Below are 14,624 nucleotides of genomic sequence, written 5' to 3' on the forward strand. Positions count from 1 at the left end.
ATATACACTTGCAAAATACCCCGCCTGGCGCTGTACTACCTTAAAATTTTTATCAAGAAGAAAAGTAAACCTTTTTAAACTGAGGGAAAATATCCCAATAATTATTTGTTAAGGATCTCTTTGTATACCACATTGTGAGTTCGGCCCTCCGGTTGTAATCTGACCAAGCTGTGCGCTGAGCTTACTCTTGAGCATGTAGCATTACAGTTGGCCATGTGAACAGTAATCTTGTCTCAAATCTCACAGCTTGGATTGCTGCTGTCATAATCGGTTTGAGTTTCATGGTTAGTTTCAATGACGACAGTATTTGCAGGACTTATTGTGTTGAAGTGACATTCGGCATCTGTCAAGCGTTGTAAGAATACAACCGGATTCATCGATAACTTCACATCCAGCTTTTGAGAGTTTAAACATTCATAAACATCAAAGTGTCCACTACTGAAATCGTCACCTGTGAATCTAAGATGTTTAAGAGGCATTGGCGGTTGTCTAAAAGTGTAAAATATTTGGCCATTTCGGTACACTTGAAAATGACAACCGAACAATTCATCGGCAGCCATCAACTCACATGCAGATCCATAGGTGAAGGGCTTAAGCATTTCACTCTTCTAGTGCTCCTGTGTAGTCTAATTATCTCCTGTACCGTCATCAGTCCACACCTTGAACCTGTCCCAGTCATTCAATACATAAGACACAATGTTCCTCCGGATATCAAGAGTGAGCCTGATATGGCCGTGCAATATGTAACACAGAGAATGGAAAAGGCAGGTGCCATCGCCGGGCATGGAAACCACTCGGTAAGTGACAGTTCTTTGATCGATGGTGATCACCTTGATAGACATGTTAATGGGGCTACGGTTAGAATGATAAAGGAAATGGGTACCTGAACAATGTAAAGTAAGTCTAAAATACCTACACAATAACTATAATCATAATAAATGAACAATAAAACAGCGGAGAAGCCGTGGATTAAATAAAAAGGCTGTAGTTATCAGCAGGGAGAAGTGAATCCCGTGGCGAAGCAAGGAAGGGAATGTAGAGACCGGAGCGACGGACGGCCTTATATACAACGTGGGGATGGGGGACCCAACGCCGCCTCACACGGTGACCGAGCTGCAGGCTATGGACGTATATATGTACGTAAGTAGGATTCAGTTAGCGTTGGGAACCCACATACCAAATTTCTTGAAGATGGGCCTGTGACGATGTGGGTTCTGGCTCCACGCTCCCTTTGATGTTTGGGAACCCTTGAACCCAACACCGTCGATAATGTTGCCGAGTGAGCTAGTCAGTGAAGGCAAATAAACAATTGAGCAAGGGGTGGTGCAAAAAGTGCAATAGTGCTTTTATTTAAAACTGTCCATCAAAACAAAAACAGTGTTCCAATAAATAGTGCAGTTCCTCAAAGTTTATTAAATAAATAATCCATAAAAAGAACGTGGAGGTTAAAACAACAATAACAAAAAAACAATCCTTTTAAAACGAGGTTAAAATCTTCATTAGGAAGCAGTCTTAAAACAATAACAAATCCGGTGCATCATTTATTAGCGTCTCACCTGCTTATCCCGTTTGGGCCAAGCAGCAGGCAAGACGCTCTCTGCAGCTGCCCTCCTCTACACTTTCCCGAGACTGGAGACCTCCCGATCCCTGGCTCCGGTATGGCACTCATCCCAGTCCCCAGATTTGATGTCCACCAATGACCAGGACGCACACATTGGGGACTCCACCACCAAGCCTCCCGACTTCCACTGCCTTTCCGCGGCTTCTCTGCGGCCCGTCGCTCACCTGATCACTCCCGCTACATGGTCGCTCAGCGGGAGCAACCTCAACTCAAGCGCCTGGGTGTCGGCCTAACACCCAGCTTCCTTGCAGCTGCCCATGAGCGCTCCATCGCGCGCTCACCACACGCACGCTCCACGTGTCTGTCTCTCCTGCACCGCATGCTTCCTCGCTCCCTGTAACCTCCGTCCTCTTTCCTTTCCTTTCCTTTTTCTCTCCGATCGTTTCTTACACCTCCCACACAACCGACTCACGCTTCTTTTTAAAACCGTGAGGGGCCATCACAGCTGTAGCATTAGCCATGGGAGCAATCGCGAATGTGGGCAGTTCCTCACCTGTGCACACGGTGAGAAACGCCCACATCGACGACTGCCCCGCGGCTCGCTACAACATCGCCCCTCACGAAGCCGCCTCGGGTGCGGTGATTATTTATTTAAAATGAATGGCCTTTTCTCAACGAGCTGTGGACCCATAACACCACAGGGCCCATAAGTAACAAAGACCGTTGGAAAGTTCAATATGGTGGCCGACAGTGGCATCATACCACCGAAATAAGTACGTACATCGGTTTCAGTTAGCACAGGGAAGCCACCTACCAAATTTCATGAAGATGGGGCCATAAATAAGAAAGTTCAACATGGCGGACGTTGTAGACCGTTATGACCGTTACGCGTAGAATTTCGAAATGAAACCTGCTTAACTTTTGTAAGTAAGCTGTAAGGAATGAGCCTGACAAATTTCAGCCTTCTACCGACACGGGAAGTTGGAGAATTAGTGATGAGACGAGTGAGTGAGTCAGTGAGGGCTTTGCCTTTTATTAGTATAGATATGTATATATGTATATATGTATATTGTGGGATACGGCCGGCTGTTCATCCCGGCCAATACCTCCAGGCCACCAGGTGGAGCACTTCTTGCAACATAGAGGTGCCCCGAGGTCCAGCAGGACATCATGGACAGTGGAGTTTTACATCACAGCCCTGATGGATACCATAGGGACCTCCAGGGGACACTGTACGGAGAAGCAGGAATTGCTACTTTCCCTATAACCTGGAAGTACATCCCAGTCATGGGAGCAGAAGAAATAATGTACTTCCGGGATGAAGAAGAAGAGTTTTCACCTGACCCGGAATTGCTGGATAATCACATGGACTAAGGGATCAGATGCACTTCCAGGTCCAGGAATATAAAGGACTGTGAGAGATCCCAGACGGGCGAGCTGATTTGGGAGGAAGGGAACAACGTGTCTGGGTGTGGAGGATTGAGTATTGATTATTGTATTGATTTATTATTTTATGAGTATTGTGGAGTGGAGGGTGCTTAGTGCACATTATTGTTCATAATATTGTTTTACCTGGTGTCTGACATCTGATCTGAGGGTTCAAGGGTGCCCCCTATCTGTCACAATATATAATGTGGTGGACGGCCAGGTCCCATGGGTATTCAGGGGGAGCAGCCCTGGACAGTGCAGTACCTCCCCCTGGACGCTGGATGGCTGCCCTCCCTGGGATGGGTCGGTGCCTCAGTCTCTTGCAGGGCTTCATGGGAGATGGAGTTCTCCACAGCCCTGTTGGGGGCCCGGCATGGATCCCTAAACCCAGCTGGATGAATCATCAGCCCCATCCAGGAGTGCAACCGGAAACAGGTGATCAAGCACCTGCAGCACTTTCGGATGGACCATTAAAGGAGCCAGCAACCACCACTCAATGGCCAGAGTCGGGAGGAGGAAGACAAAGCTTGTGGAGGAGTGGTGGTGGAAGAGAGAAAAGGAGTGTTAGTGTGGTCTTTTGTGCTTGGGACTGTGTTGTGGCTGCGGGGATTACAGGGAAGACGTGCCCTCCAGCTGAAGAAAATAAAAGTTTGTCTATTTTTACACGTGTGTGTCGGGTCGGGCGCAATATAGCGCCTTTCTTACTATATATATACTGTATATACGTATATATATATATATATATATAAATCACTGTACATAATTAACACCTGCAGATAAAGAAGCACAAAAATATGAGGAAAAAACTATTTCCCAGAAAAATATATAGCATAAACCTCACAGTTTTTTGGTTTCTTTTTGCCATCATTTACTCCACCTTTATGAAAAACATCACACTTCAAAATCAAAGAATTAAAAACTGCTTGCTAAGCAAATAATATGTAACATATACAGTGGATTCAGAAAGTCTTCAGACTTCTTCACTTTCTGCATACTTTATTGTGTTGTAATGGATAACTGTGTCATTTTTGCCCATTAATTTACACTGAATAACAATAATATTTCTTTCTATAACATGTCTTCCTACAAATGATATGCTCAAAGTGCTTTACCAGGTGTCAAAGAAGTAATTACAGGCTAAAAGACACAAATTTAAATTGGATGAGGGCAACAATGTATTAAAAGTATCCACAAAATAAATAATGCATACTTACATATGGCAGAAATATAATTAAGAGAGACAGAGTGCTTGAATATAGAATTATTTGTGTAGTCTCTAAAAGCTGGTCCAGTGATAAAGACAGTTGGCCAAGGTGGAAAGAAAAATAAAATAGAAAAATACTCCAGCTAAGCCAGAGAAAAAAATAACATCTGTAGGAGTTCGAGGAACAAAAGACCAATCCGGCCAGCCTCCTAACATAAATGTCCTTAAGTCTCCGTTGCTTTTCTCTTTTAGGATGTCATCTTTGAGGACCTGACACAGTGGGTCTCATGGCAGGTTGGGGTATCCACTTTCCTTCAAACATCACATGTGCCTGCACAGGACTTTCATCAGGTGGTGGTGGTTCAGAGTGCAATAACCAATAATGACCTGCGCCCCCACCACCTGATCAAAGCACCGTGATGTCCCTACATTGATGGATTAAAGGCCAGAAGTCCACGTGACCGTCATCATCAAGTCCTTCCATGAGAACCCTGAATACCATGAGGACTGATTGAGGTCACTGATGTTAGGTAGAATGTCTAGAGGGGACTTGGTGGTCTCATGGCCTTGGTACCCCTGCAGATTTTATTTTTTTCTCCAGCCGTCTGGAGTTTTTTTTTTTTCTGTGTTACCTGGCCATCGGACCTTACTTTTATGTTAATTAGTGTTCTCTGATTTTAATTCTTACTTTGTCTTTTTTCTCTTTCTTCATCATGTACTTTGAGCACATTATTTGTATGAAAATGTGATATAGAAATAAATGTTGTTGTTTTCTGAAAGCTTTGCAAACTTATTAAAAGTCAACCTTATATAAGGGGTCTGCCTTTCTGAACAATGTCCAGTCAATTCAGCTGGCCACAAGTTAAACCCTAGACACACCTCAAGGATAATTAAAGCAAACAAGATGGGACTGACCATAACTTGGAGTGCCACAGCAAAGGGTTTGAATGCTTCTAGGAATGAGAGCCTTCAGGTTTTGATTTTGAATACATTTGTAAACCTTTCTGAAAATGTGTTTTCTTTTGATCATTATGAGTTATTGAGTGTAGATCCAAATGGTCAAAAATAGAAAATCTATTTAAAATTAAATCTATGACACAACAAAGTTTGCAGAAGGTAAAGATGTCAGAAAATTTTCTGAATCGACTGTAATATTCGAAGTAGCCAAAACAAAATAAAAAATCTTTACGAGACAGTTTGGGAGGGATGTAATACGACTAAAATGTGCAGTTGCCCTCTTTTCATTAGAAGTAATCTGCTTGTACCCAGTTACCTTGATTTACCTGGTATCCATCCATCCATGATCCACCCGCTATATCCTAACTACAGGGTCACGGGGGTCTGCTGCTGCCAATCCCAGCCAACGCAGGGCGCAAGACAGGAAACAAACCCCGGGCAGGGCGCCAGGCCACAGCAGGGCACACCCACACACACACCAAGCACACACTAGGGACAATTTATAATCGCCAATGCACCTAATCTGCATGTCTTTGGACTGTGGGAGGAAACTTACCTGGTATTCCACAGTTTATTCCATTCTCACCAGAACAGAGGCATCCTTTAAACTGATCACATTTCTCCTCTTCCTTACATTGGCATTTGAGTTTACAGTCAGCTCCGTAATAATTATCTGGGCAAGCTGAAAGACCAGAAATCACAATATAAATATATATTTAAAAACACATCATCAATTGGAAGCAAGCTTTAGGTGAGGCATACTTATGTGCAAAGTGTAACAAGAGTATTGGGCTATATATACAGTGTGTGACTCAAAAACACACATTTATTTTTCTCTTCAAATACAAACTTTATTCTAACTTTTTATATCTACATTTGTATTTGACCTACAGTACATCCAACACAAGCACAGCAGAGATCTAGAAAAGTATTTGCATGTGGAAATATACTTAGGGACAGATATGTGACAATATCTTTAAGCCTACAAGACAAGGTCACTTGCTTTAAACAAAGGTGATCACAATGAATCAAAAGAAGGCGTTTTAAAGCCCATTTTATTTTTTTTGACACTGCAGGTATGAACATTTCTCATTTTTGACCAATCTAGCAAATAGTTTTTCAGAAACCATCATACTTCTGTCAGAGTTCTGTTTGATTTTACCTGCACAGTCAGATTAAACATCCCACCTCCCTGTAGCTCCAGTGGCCCACATTTTCATTTGTTTTTCATAAAACATTCGGATTTCTTTATAACCCCAACTCAGAACGGTATAGAAAATGAAAATCAAAACAGAAAGCAGTGATTTCAAAATTCACTTTGACTTGTAATCCATCACATACTGTAAAAATTCAAGATAATTAATTAATTTAATCAGGGCAACTTCATTTTGTTGTCAACTAGGGGACTCTGCCCCCTGCTCGCTTCGCTCGCCAACCCCCATGTTGGCACTGTGCGTTAGCCTCTTTGCGGTTCTTCCGCTTGCGTATGGGGAAGCGGGTGTACAATTCAAACAGATTGTTATTTTCATGGAAATTGTTACGTATGCATAATAGAATGAACTATTTTACATTACAGCGAGTAATTAACCATCGTAAAAAATAGTAAAACGTAATAATTTGAAAGTAAATTATGCTGCTTGTTGCGTTAGAGTTATTCATTGCATTATACGATTTTGTTCTGTTTGGCTTTGAAATTAACACGCAAATACTTTTTAAACTTACACTTTTACTGTAAAACAATTTTTTGAATTAAAATTTTGTCGATATTGCATTGAATTTTGATTCTGTGTTTAGACTTTCATCGTGACAACGCAACATATAACTGCCCGTGAGTGAATTTCGTTTCTTTCTCTCTATTAAATAAAATGACTTTTTCGAATGTTTGGCTCTGTGATTTGTTAATTGTCTTTGCTAAAGCTATTCTAACGGGAAACAGTTAACGTTTTAATACGAATGGCGTAGCAAGATCTCCTTTGTTGTCTAATGTTATCCCCCGAAGATGTACGACATTACCTTTCTTGGATACATCCTTCTTTCTACAGTAATTCGGGAGGTGGATGATCAGACGGTGTTAACGGTTGTAGATATTCTTTGTGATTTTGCAAGTTGATGTTTCCATCTTCCACACCATCACCACCAACTGTTTCGGCAGAGTCCATCGATACGCATTTAACCAATTTGCTGTGTAACAGATCGACATTTTTGGTGTTAATTTGTTTGACTTCGTCATTTCTCATTTCTCAGTGTTAGGATTGCCCGTGTACACATTTTTTCTGTTGATAACACTTTGTGATGAAATTCTTCAGTAAGATTTGGATATAATACGTCTTCTTTAATTGGGAACTTAAAATGAGGAAAACGTTACAATTTATAAGAGCTGAGAGCGCAGGAACTGTGTCTGACAAAAGCATTCACATGAATTATGGCGCTTTTCCACTGCATAGTACGGCACGACACGGTTCAGTTCAGCTCACTTTTGGGAGGTTTTCCACTGGGAATAGTACCTGGTACCTGGTCCTTTTTTTAGTACCACCTCAGCCGAGGTTCCAAACGCGCCGAACCGTTACCAAAACCGTGGCGTGTAAACTCTGCTGGTCACTGATTGGCCGGAGAAAATCGTCATTACTGCGTCATTGGCTATTCTTTTCTTTAAAGGTACAACACGCGGAAGTTTGTGTCCGTCTCTCCATCGCTGGGCGCAGTTTGTTGCATAAGTGGATGAATGTTTCTTCAGACATTCGAAAGTTCTCCAGCCACTGAGTGTTTGTAAAACCGGGAGCAATCACATCCCACCACCCTGAAGCACGGTTAAATGTCCAAACAGATGGTCTGTTGCGGCGACTTTTTTGCAAAATGTGGAAGATCTGTAATATACAGAATCAGCATTTTAATGTTACACTGGCAGTTAAGTTCATTTTATGCTTTGCAACAGTGATAAATGTTAGCTAGTGATGTGCTTTTTTTAGATGCTTACCCTTGTGCGTCGTCGAGCTAAAGTGTTGTCGTTGTCTGCGTGTTGTTGTAAAAGTTCCACGGTGTCACGGCAGTAGAGGCGGCGCAACTCTAACGACACGTGAATAATCCCGCCCACTCTAAAGCGGTACTAAACTGCAGTCGAAAGCATAAACCGAGCCGAACCAAGGCGAGCTGTACTGAACCGTGCTGTGCCGTACTATGCAGTGGAAAAGCGCCTTTAGAGGTTAGAGGACTGTTGGCGTGGTTCTGGTTGAGAGGAGGGAGTGACTTGAAAAAATCTCATGGCTAAAATCTCGCAAGACTTGAAAAAAGTCTTGTCTCGTCCCAGGATTTTTTGATATAATAGAGAGATATACAGTAATCGACTTTCACGACTTCACTCTATCGTGGATTTTAAATGTAAGCATATCTAAATATATAACGCGGATTTTTCGCTGCTTTGCAGGTTTCTGTGGACAATGGGTTTTTTTTTACTTCTGGTACGTACTTCCTCAGTTGGTTTGCCCAGTTGATTTCATGCAAGGGACGCTATTGGCGGATGGTCGAGAAGCTACCCAATCAGAGCATGCAGTTAAGTTCCTGTGTGCTGATTGGCTCAGTGACGGAGCGCCGAATTCGATTGCGCTGCATTAACCAGGAAGTCTTGTCTCGCTCATTCAGCATCAACGTGTTTCGCCGTGTAAAGAGTTAACTTTTGTGCTCTATTGTGTTTATCTTTGTGCATAGTCAAGCCCTTCGTTATGGCTCATAAACGATCTGTCTATCGCAGGGGTCCTCAATCACAGTCCTGGAGGGCCGCAGTGGCTGCAGGTTGCTTAATTAGAAAGCAATTCTTGCCAATAATTTAATTTCACGGCTTGTTAGTTTTTTAACTCTGTTATGTCGGGTCATTCTCATATCCTAGATTTTCTTCCCCTTTCTAAGGATATAATCCAAATGATTTGAAGGCTAAAATTGATGAGTAATTCTCAGTCCTTCACTTTTTTCTCTTCACTTTCCTTCCAAGTATTTAATTAAACCAACTTGTGTATGATAAATACACACAGAGGTATAAATGGTAACAAGCTAAAATGGAGAAATGCTGGTCTCTTTTGTCATTTGCATGTTATTGCTAATTAGGAGCAATTAAAAGCCAAAAATACAGCTGCTGAAGACTAAAGAGAACCGTAGCGCGTATGAGAACATGAGGGCAACCATTAAGAAGGATATCAGAGAGGCTAAAAGACAGTTGGAGAGGAATATAGCAGATAAGGCGAAAGAAGACCCCAAGAGATTCTTTCAGTATTTTAGTAGTAAAAGAACAGTTAAGGAGGAGGTCAAGTTCATCAGGAATAGTAAAGGGGAATTAAAAGATACAGACAATGAAATAGCAGATGCCCTAAACTTACATTTTTCTGAGGTGTTTACAAGTGAGCAAGTGGATAACCTGCCAGAGGTAAACACAACTACTAAGGAGGTACTGAGGGATTTGGAAATTGTAGAGGGAGAAGTGCTGCTCAGATTAAATAAGATGAAATCAAACAAATCACCAGGCCCAGATAATATTTATCCTCGTGTTCTTAAGGAGGCTAGTGAGTACATATATAAACCCTTGACACGTATTTTTAGGAAGTCACTGTGCACTGGAGAGATTCCAAAGGACTGGAAAATGGCAAATATCATCCCATTATATAAAAAGGGTGACAGGGCAGATCCAAGCAACTATAGGCCAGTAAGCTTAACAAGCATCACAGGAAAATTAATGGAAGGAATTATTAAGGATAAGATTGAGCAACACATGACAAGGACAGGAGTTATTCTGAACAGTCAGCATGGGTTCAGAAGGGGGAGGTCGTGTTTTACTAACATGTTGGAATTCTATGAGGAGGCAACAAAAGGATACGATCAAAGTGGAGCTTATGATATTATTTATCTGGACTTTCAGAAAGCATTTGATAAGGTGCCACATGAGAGGTTGGGCATCAAGTTAAAAGAAGTGGGAATTCAGGGTGATGTTTTTAGATGGGTGCAGAATTGGCTCAGACACAGGAAGCAGAGGGTGATGGTGCGAGGAACCTCATCAGAACTGGCTGATGTTAAGAGTGGTGTTCCACAGGGGTCAGTGCTAGGGCGCTGCTATTTTTAATATATATAAATGATTTAGATAGGAATATAAGTAACAAGCTGGTTAAGTTTGCAGATGATACCAAGATAGGTGGATTAGCAGATAATTTGGAATCCGTTATATCATTACAGAAGGACTTGGATAGCATACAGGCTTGGGCAGATCTGTGGCAGATGAAATTTAATGTCAGTAAATGTAAAGTATTACACATAGGAAGTAAAAATATTAGGTTTGAATACACAATGGGCGGTCGAAAAATCGAGAGTACACCTTATGAGAAGGATTTAGGAGTCATAGTGGACTCCAAGCTATCAACTTCCAAACAGTGTTCAGAAGCCATTAAGAAGGCTAACAGAATGTTAGGTTATATAGCACGATCTGTGGAGTACAAGTCCAAGGAGGTTATGCTCAACCTTTATAATGCACTGGTGAGGCCTCATCTTGAGTACTGTGTGCAGTTTTGGTCTCCAGGCTACAAAAAGGACATAGCAGCACTAGAAAAGGTCCAGAGAAGAGCGACTAGGCTGATTCCAGGTCTACAGGGGTTGAATTATGAGGAAAGATTAAAAGAGCTGAGCCTTTACAGTTTAAGCAAAAGAAGATTAAGAGGTGACATGATTGAAGTGTTTAAAATTATGAAGGGAATTAGTACAGTGGATCGAGACTTGTATTTTAAAATGAGCTCATCAAGAACACGGGGACACAGTTGGAAACTTGTTAAGGGTAAATTTCGCACAAACATTAGGAAGTTTTTCTTTACACAAAGAACGATAGACACTTGGAATAAGTTACCAAGTAGTGTGGTAGACAGTAAGACGTTAGGGACTTTCAAAACTCGACTTGATGTTTTCTTGGAGGAAGCAAGTGGATAGGACTGGCGAGCTTTGTTGGGCTGAATGGCCTGTTCTCGTCTAGATTGTTCTAATTGTTCTAATTGTTCTAATTGTTCTAAAAATAAGCAATAAGGGTTCAAAATCTTAACAAGCAAGACAACTAAAGTGAAGGAGAAATGTTACTTGAGCAATAAGCGCTTCTTATTAAGCAATTGGGTTGGAGCAAAAACCTGCGGCCCTCCAGGACCATGATTGAGGACCCCTGGTCTATCGTAACGGCTGTAACATACAGGGAGTGCAGAATTATTAGGCAAGTTGTATTTTTGAGGATTAATTTTAATATGGAACAAACACAGTGCTATCAGTCAATCCAAAATGTTAATAAACCTGAAACCTGAATGTTTCACAACGGAAATGTGAGTGTGAACATCATCAGGGGAATACATATGTGCGCACAATTATTAGGCAACTATTAGTGTGCAGATTTATTAGGCAACTAAAGGAAAAATGAACATTTTCCCATCTCACTTGTTTCTTTTCATCTGTTATAGTGAGAATAATAAACAAACACCTCAAAATTTACAAATAAACATCTCTGACATTTAAAAAATCAATCAATCAATCAATGACCAATATAGCCACCCTTCTTTCCAATAACAGTCATAAGCCTTTCCATTCATGGAGTCTGTCAGTTTCTTGATCTGTTGACGATCAGCTTTTTGTGGAGCAGTGACTACAGCCTCCCAGACACTCTTCAGAGAGGTGGATTGTTTTTCTCCCCCGTAAATCTAGCGTTTAAGAAGTGCCCACAAGTTCTCGATAGGGTTTAGGTCAGATGAGGAAGGGGGGCCATGTCATTATTCCTTCATCTTTAAGGCCTTTACTGGCTGGCCACGCAGTGGAGAACTTCGATGCAAGTGATGGAGCATTGGCCTGCATAAAATCATGGTCTTCTTCCTGTATCACTGTTTGAAGAAAGTGTCTTAGAAAAACTGGCAGTAGGTTTGGGAGTTGATTTTGAGTTCATCTTCAATGCAAAAAGGTCCAACTAGCTCATCTTTAAAAATACCAGCTCATACCAGTACCCCACCTCCACGTTGGAGTGGAGCTCTGTGCCCATTACTGATCCACAGGTCCATCCATCTGGTCCATCAAGAGTCACTCTCATCTCATAGGTCCATAAAACCTTTGAAAAAAATCTGTCTTCAGATATTTCTTGGCCCAGTTTTGACGTTTCAACTTATGTTTCTTGTTCAGTGGTGGTTGGGTTTCAGCCCTCCTTACCTTGGCCATGTCTTTGAGCACTGAACACCTTGTACTTCTGGGCACTCCAGGTAGGTTGCAGCTCTGGAATATGAAAGTACTGGAGGATAATGGGTTCCTGGTAGCTTCACGTTTGATTCTTCTCAAATCTTTGGCAGCTAATTTGCGTCTTTTGTTCTCAACACGTTTCTTGCGACCCTGTTGACTATTTGCAACAAAATGTTTGATGGTTCTGTGATCACACACCAATATCTTAGCAATTCCAAAAGTGCTGCATCCCTCTGAAAGACTTTTACAATTTTTGACTTTTCAGAGTCAGTTAAATCTCTTTTTGGCCCATTTTGCCCGAGGAAAACTAGCTGCCTAATAATTCTGCACACCTTGATATAGGGTGTTGATCTCCTTAGGCCACACCCTCCCTCATTACACAAATACACATCACCTGACGTGCTTAAATCCAATAAGCATTCAAGTTAATACAGCTTGGAGTTGGAATATACGCATTAAAAATGATGATATGGTCAAAATACTCACTTGCCTAATAATTGTGCACACAGTGTATGTGATATCGGAGACGCTCAATATCTTAATAATATTTAGATTTTACTGTATATAAACAGTGTATTTACATACATAATTCCAACAAATCTTACCTAATATCTAAGAGAATACAGAGGGTTTATGCTGTGTGCGGGAAATGTTTATAAGAGTGTGGGAGAGTTTATAAGGGCTGAACATATGAACATACGGTATTTACTTCACGGATTTTCACCTTTCGCAGGGGGTTCTGGAACGCAACGCCCGCAATAAAGGAGGGATCACTGTACATTCAAAATTGCCACAACGCTATTCCAAAAAAATGTCAGGATAGGACAATTTAGGGCCAATAAGGAGTTAAAAAAAGAAAAGGATGATAAGTGTAGAAATGGATGATGTTCAACAGGAGTCAGATTTCTAAAGCTTGTTTATGCACAAGAAGAAGCAAGAAATGAAACCTTGTCAAGGGAAAGTGTGTATGTTCATGGAAAAACTGGGAAATGATGACACCCATGATCAACATTTACATTTTTGGCTGATGCCTTTATCCAAAGCAGCTTACAATATTTATCATATAATTGGCTACATTTTCTTTTAATTTTTCAATTAGAGCGCAGGCAGATCAAGTGACTTGTTCATGATCACACACTGTCAATAGCAGGAATTGAACCCACAATGTCAGGGCTTGAAGTCCAAAGCCTTAACCAGTACACCACACTGCCTCCATCATAGTCAAGCAGGTAATTGCATACAAACGGGCAAAATGATGACTCACACATATAATAAGTCATATCTCTTAACCGTTATTATAATGTGTGTTTATGTGACAAACATATTACACCTTAAAAAGGATTAATACGATGCACAGACTATTCTATTTTAAGAAGGCCAATGCCATGTGTTTGCACTGAAGCACTTTTTGGTTCTTCATCAGTTTATTACTGGCTACTTGTTGTCAGTTCTCAGTGAACTGGCCGACAGGTCAGGAGTATCTCAGCCAAGCTTCACTCCATCATGCCTGCTGTGCTGGAAGCCAATAACCAACCGACAAGACACTCCATCCATTTTTCATATGGTGTGGGTGTACATACATGAAACATTTTTGCCAGCATTTAAAAATTCGATTTTCAGCAGTGTTGGGTTCTCCTAATGTAATTGAAGCAATTGGTTTCATTCATGTTGCAATAAGGGCAGCTAGAGAGAAGAAAGCTGCTTTAGTTAACCACAAGTAGCTACATTCCATTAAAGTACAAGTCTTCTGCGATACCAAGATGTGACTGACAAACATCATGTCCCTAAAAACATGCCAACTCCATACAGACAGTGTGATCTAAATCCTGGTTTCAGGAGCATCAGGTAGCGGCACTACCCATTGCACCACCATGTTACTCTGATTTCCAAAATATTTGCTCAAATACATGGACATAAAAGGCTTAATTTGGATTAAAATACATTTTAAAAGTCAAGTGTGTACTGTATCTATAAATCACAAATTACTTACACTGGTTGCACTCGAGTCCACTCCATCCTGTGGCACAGGAGCATCCATAAGGATCCCGTAGACAGAAAACAAGAGACTGGCAAGTTCCATTTTCACAGGTTTCCTTGCAGGTTTTGCCATATCTGCCCTTGCCACAAGCTGAAATATAATTGCATTTTATTAAGGTTAGCGGTGCTATTTTGTTCAGAATGAGGATAACTTAGGGTTGCCAGATGTCCTTTATACAATACAATACAATACAATTTATTTTTGTATAGCCC

At 41.2% G+C, this 14,624-nt stretch overlaps 1 protein-coding gene across 1 annotated transcript in view; it reads right to left on the minus strand.

Moving 5' to 3' along the window:
• The window catches only part of tek (TEK tyrosine kinase, endothelial), a 126,167-nt gene that overhangs the window by 52,282 nt on the left and 59,261 nt on the right, over positions 1 to 14,624 (minus strand). The window contains exons 6-7 of the mRNA XM_039759703.1: positions 14,365 to 14,502; positions 5,707 to 5,832 (exon numbers count right to left, since the gene is read on the minus strand). Of these exons, the coding sequence (XP_039615637.1) occupies positions 5,707 to 5,832; positions 14,365 to 14,502 (264 nt within the window). The remainder of the gene's footprint in view (positions 1 to 5,706; positions 5,833 to 14,364; positions 14,503 to 14,624) is intronic.

This window comes from Polypterus senegalus, chromosome 7 (genome assembly GCF_016835505.1).
Source record: "Polypterus senegalus isolate Bchr_013 chromosome 7, ASM1683550v1, whole genome shotgun sequence".
Lineage (NCBI taxonomy): Eukaryota > Metazoa > Chordata > Cladistia > Polypteriformes > Polypteridae > Polypterus > Polypterus senegalus.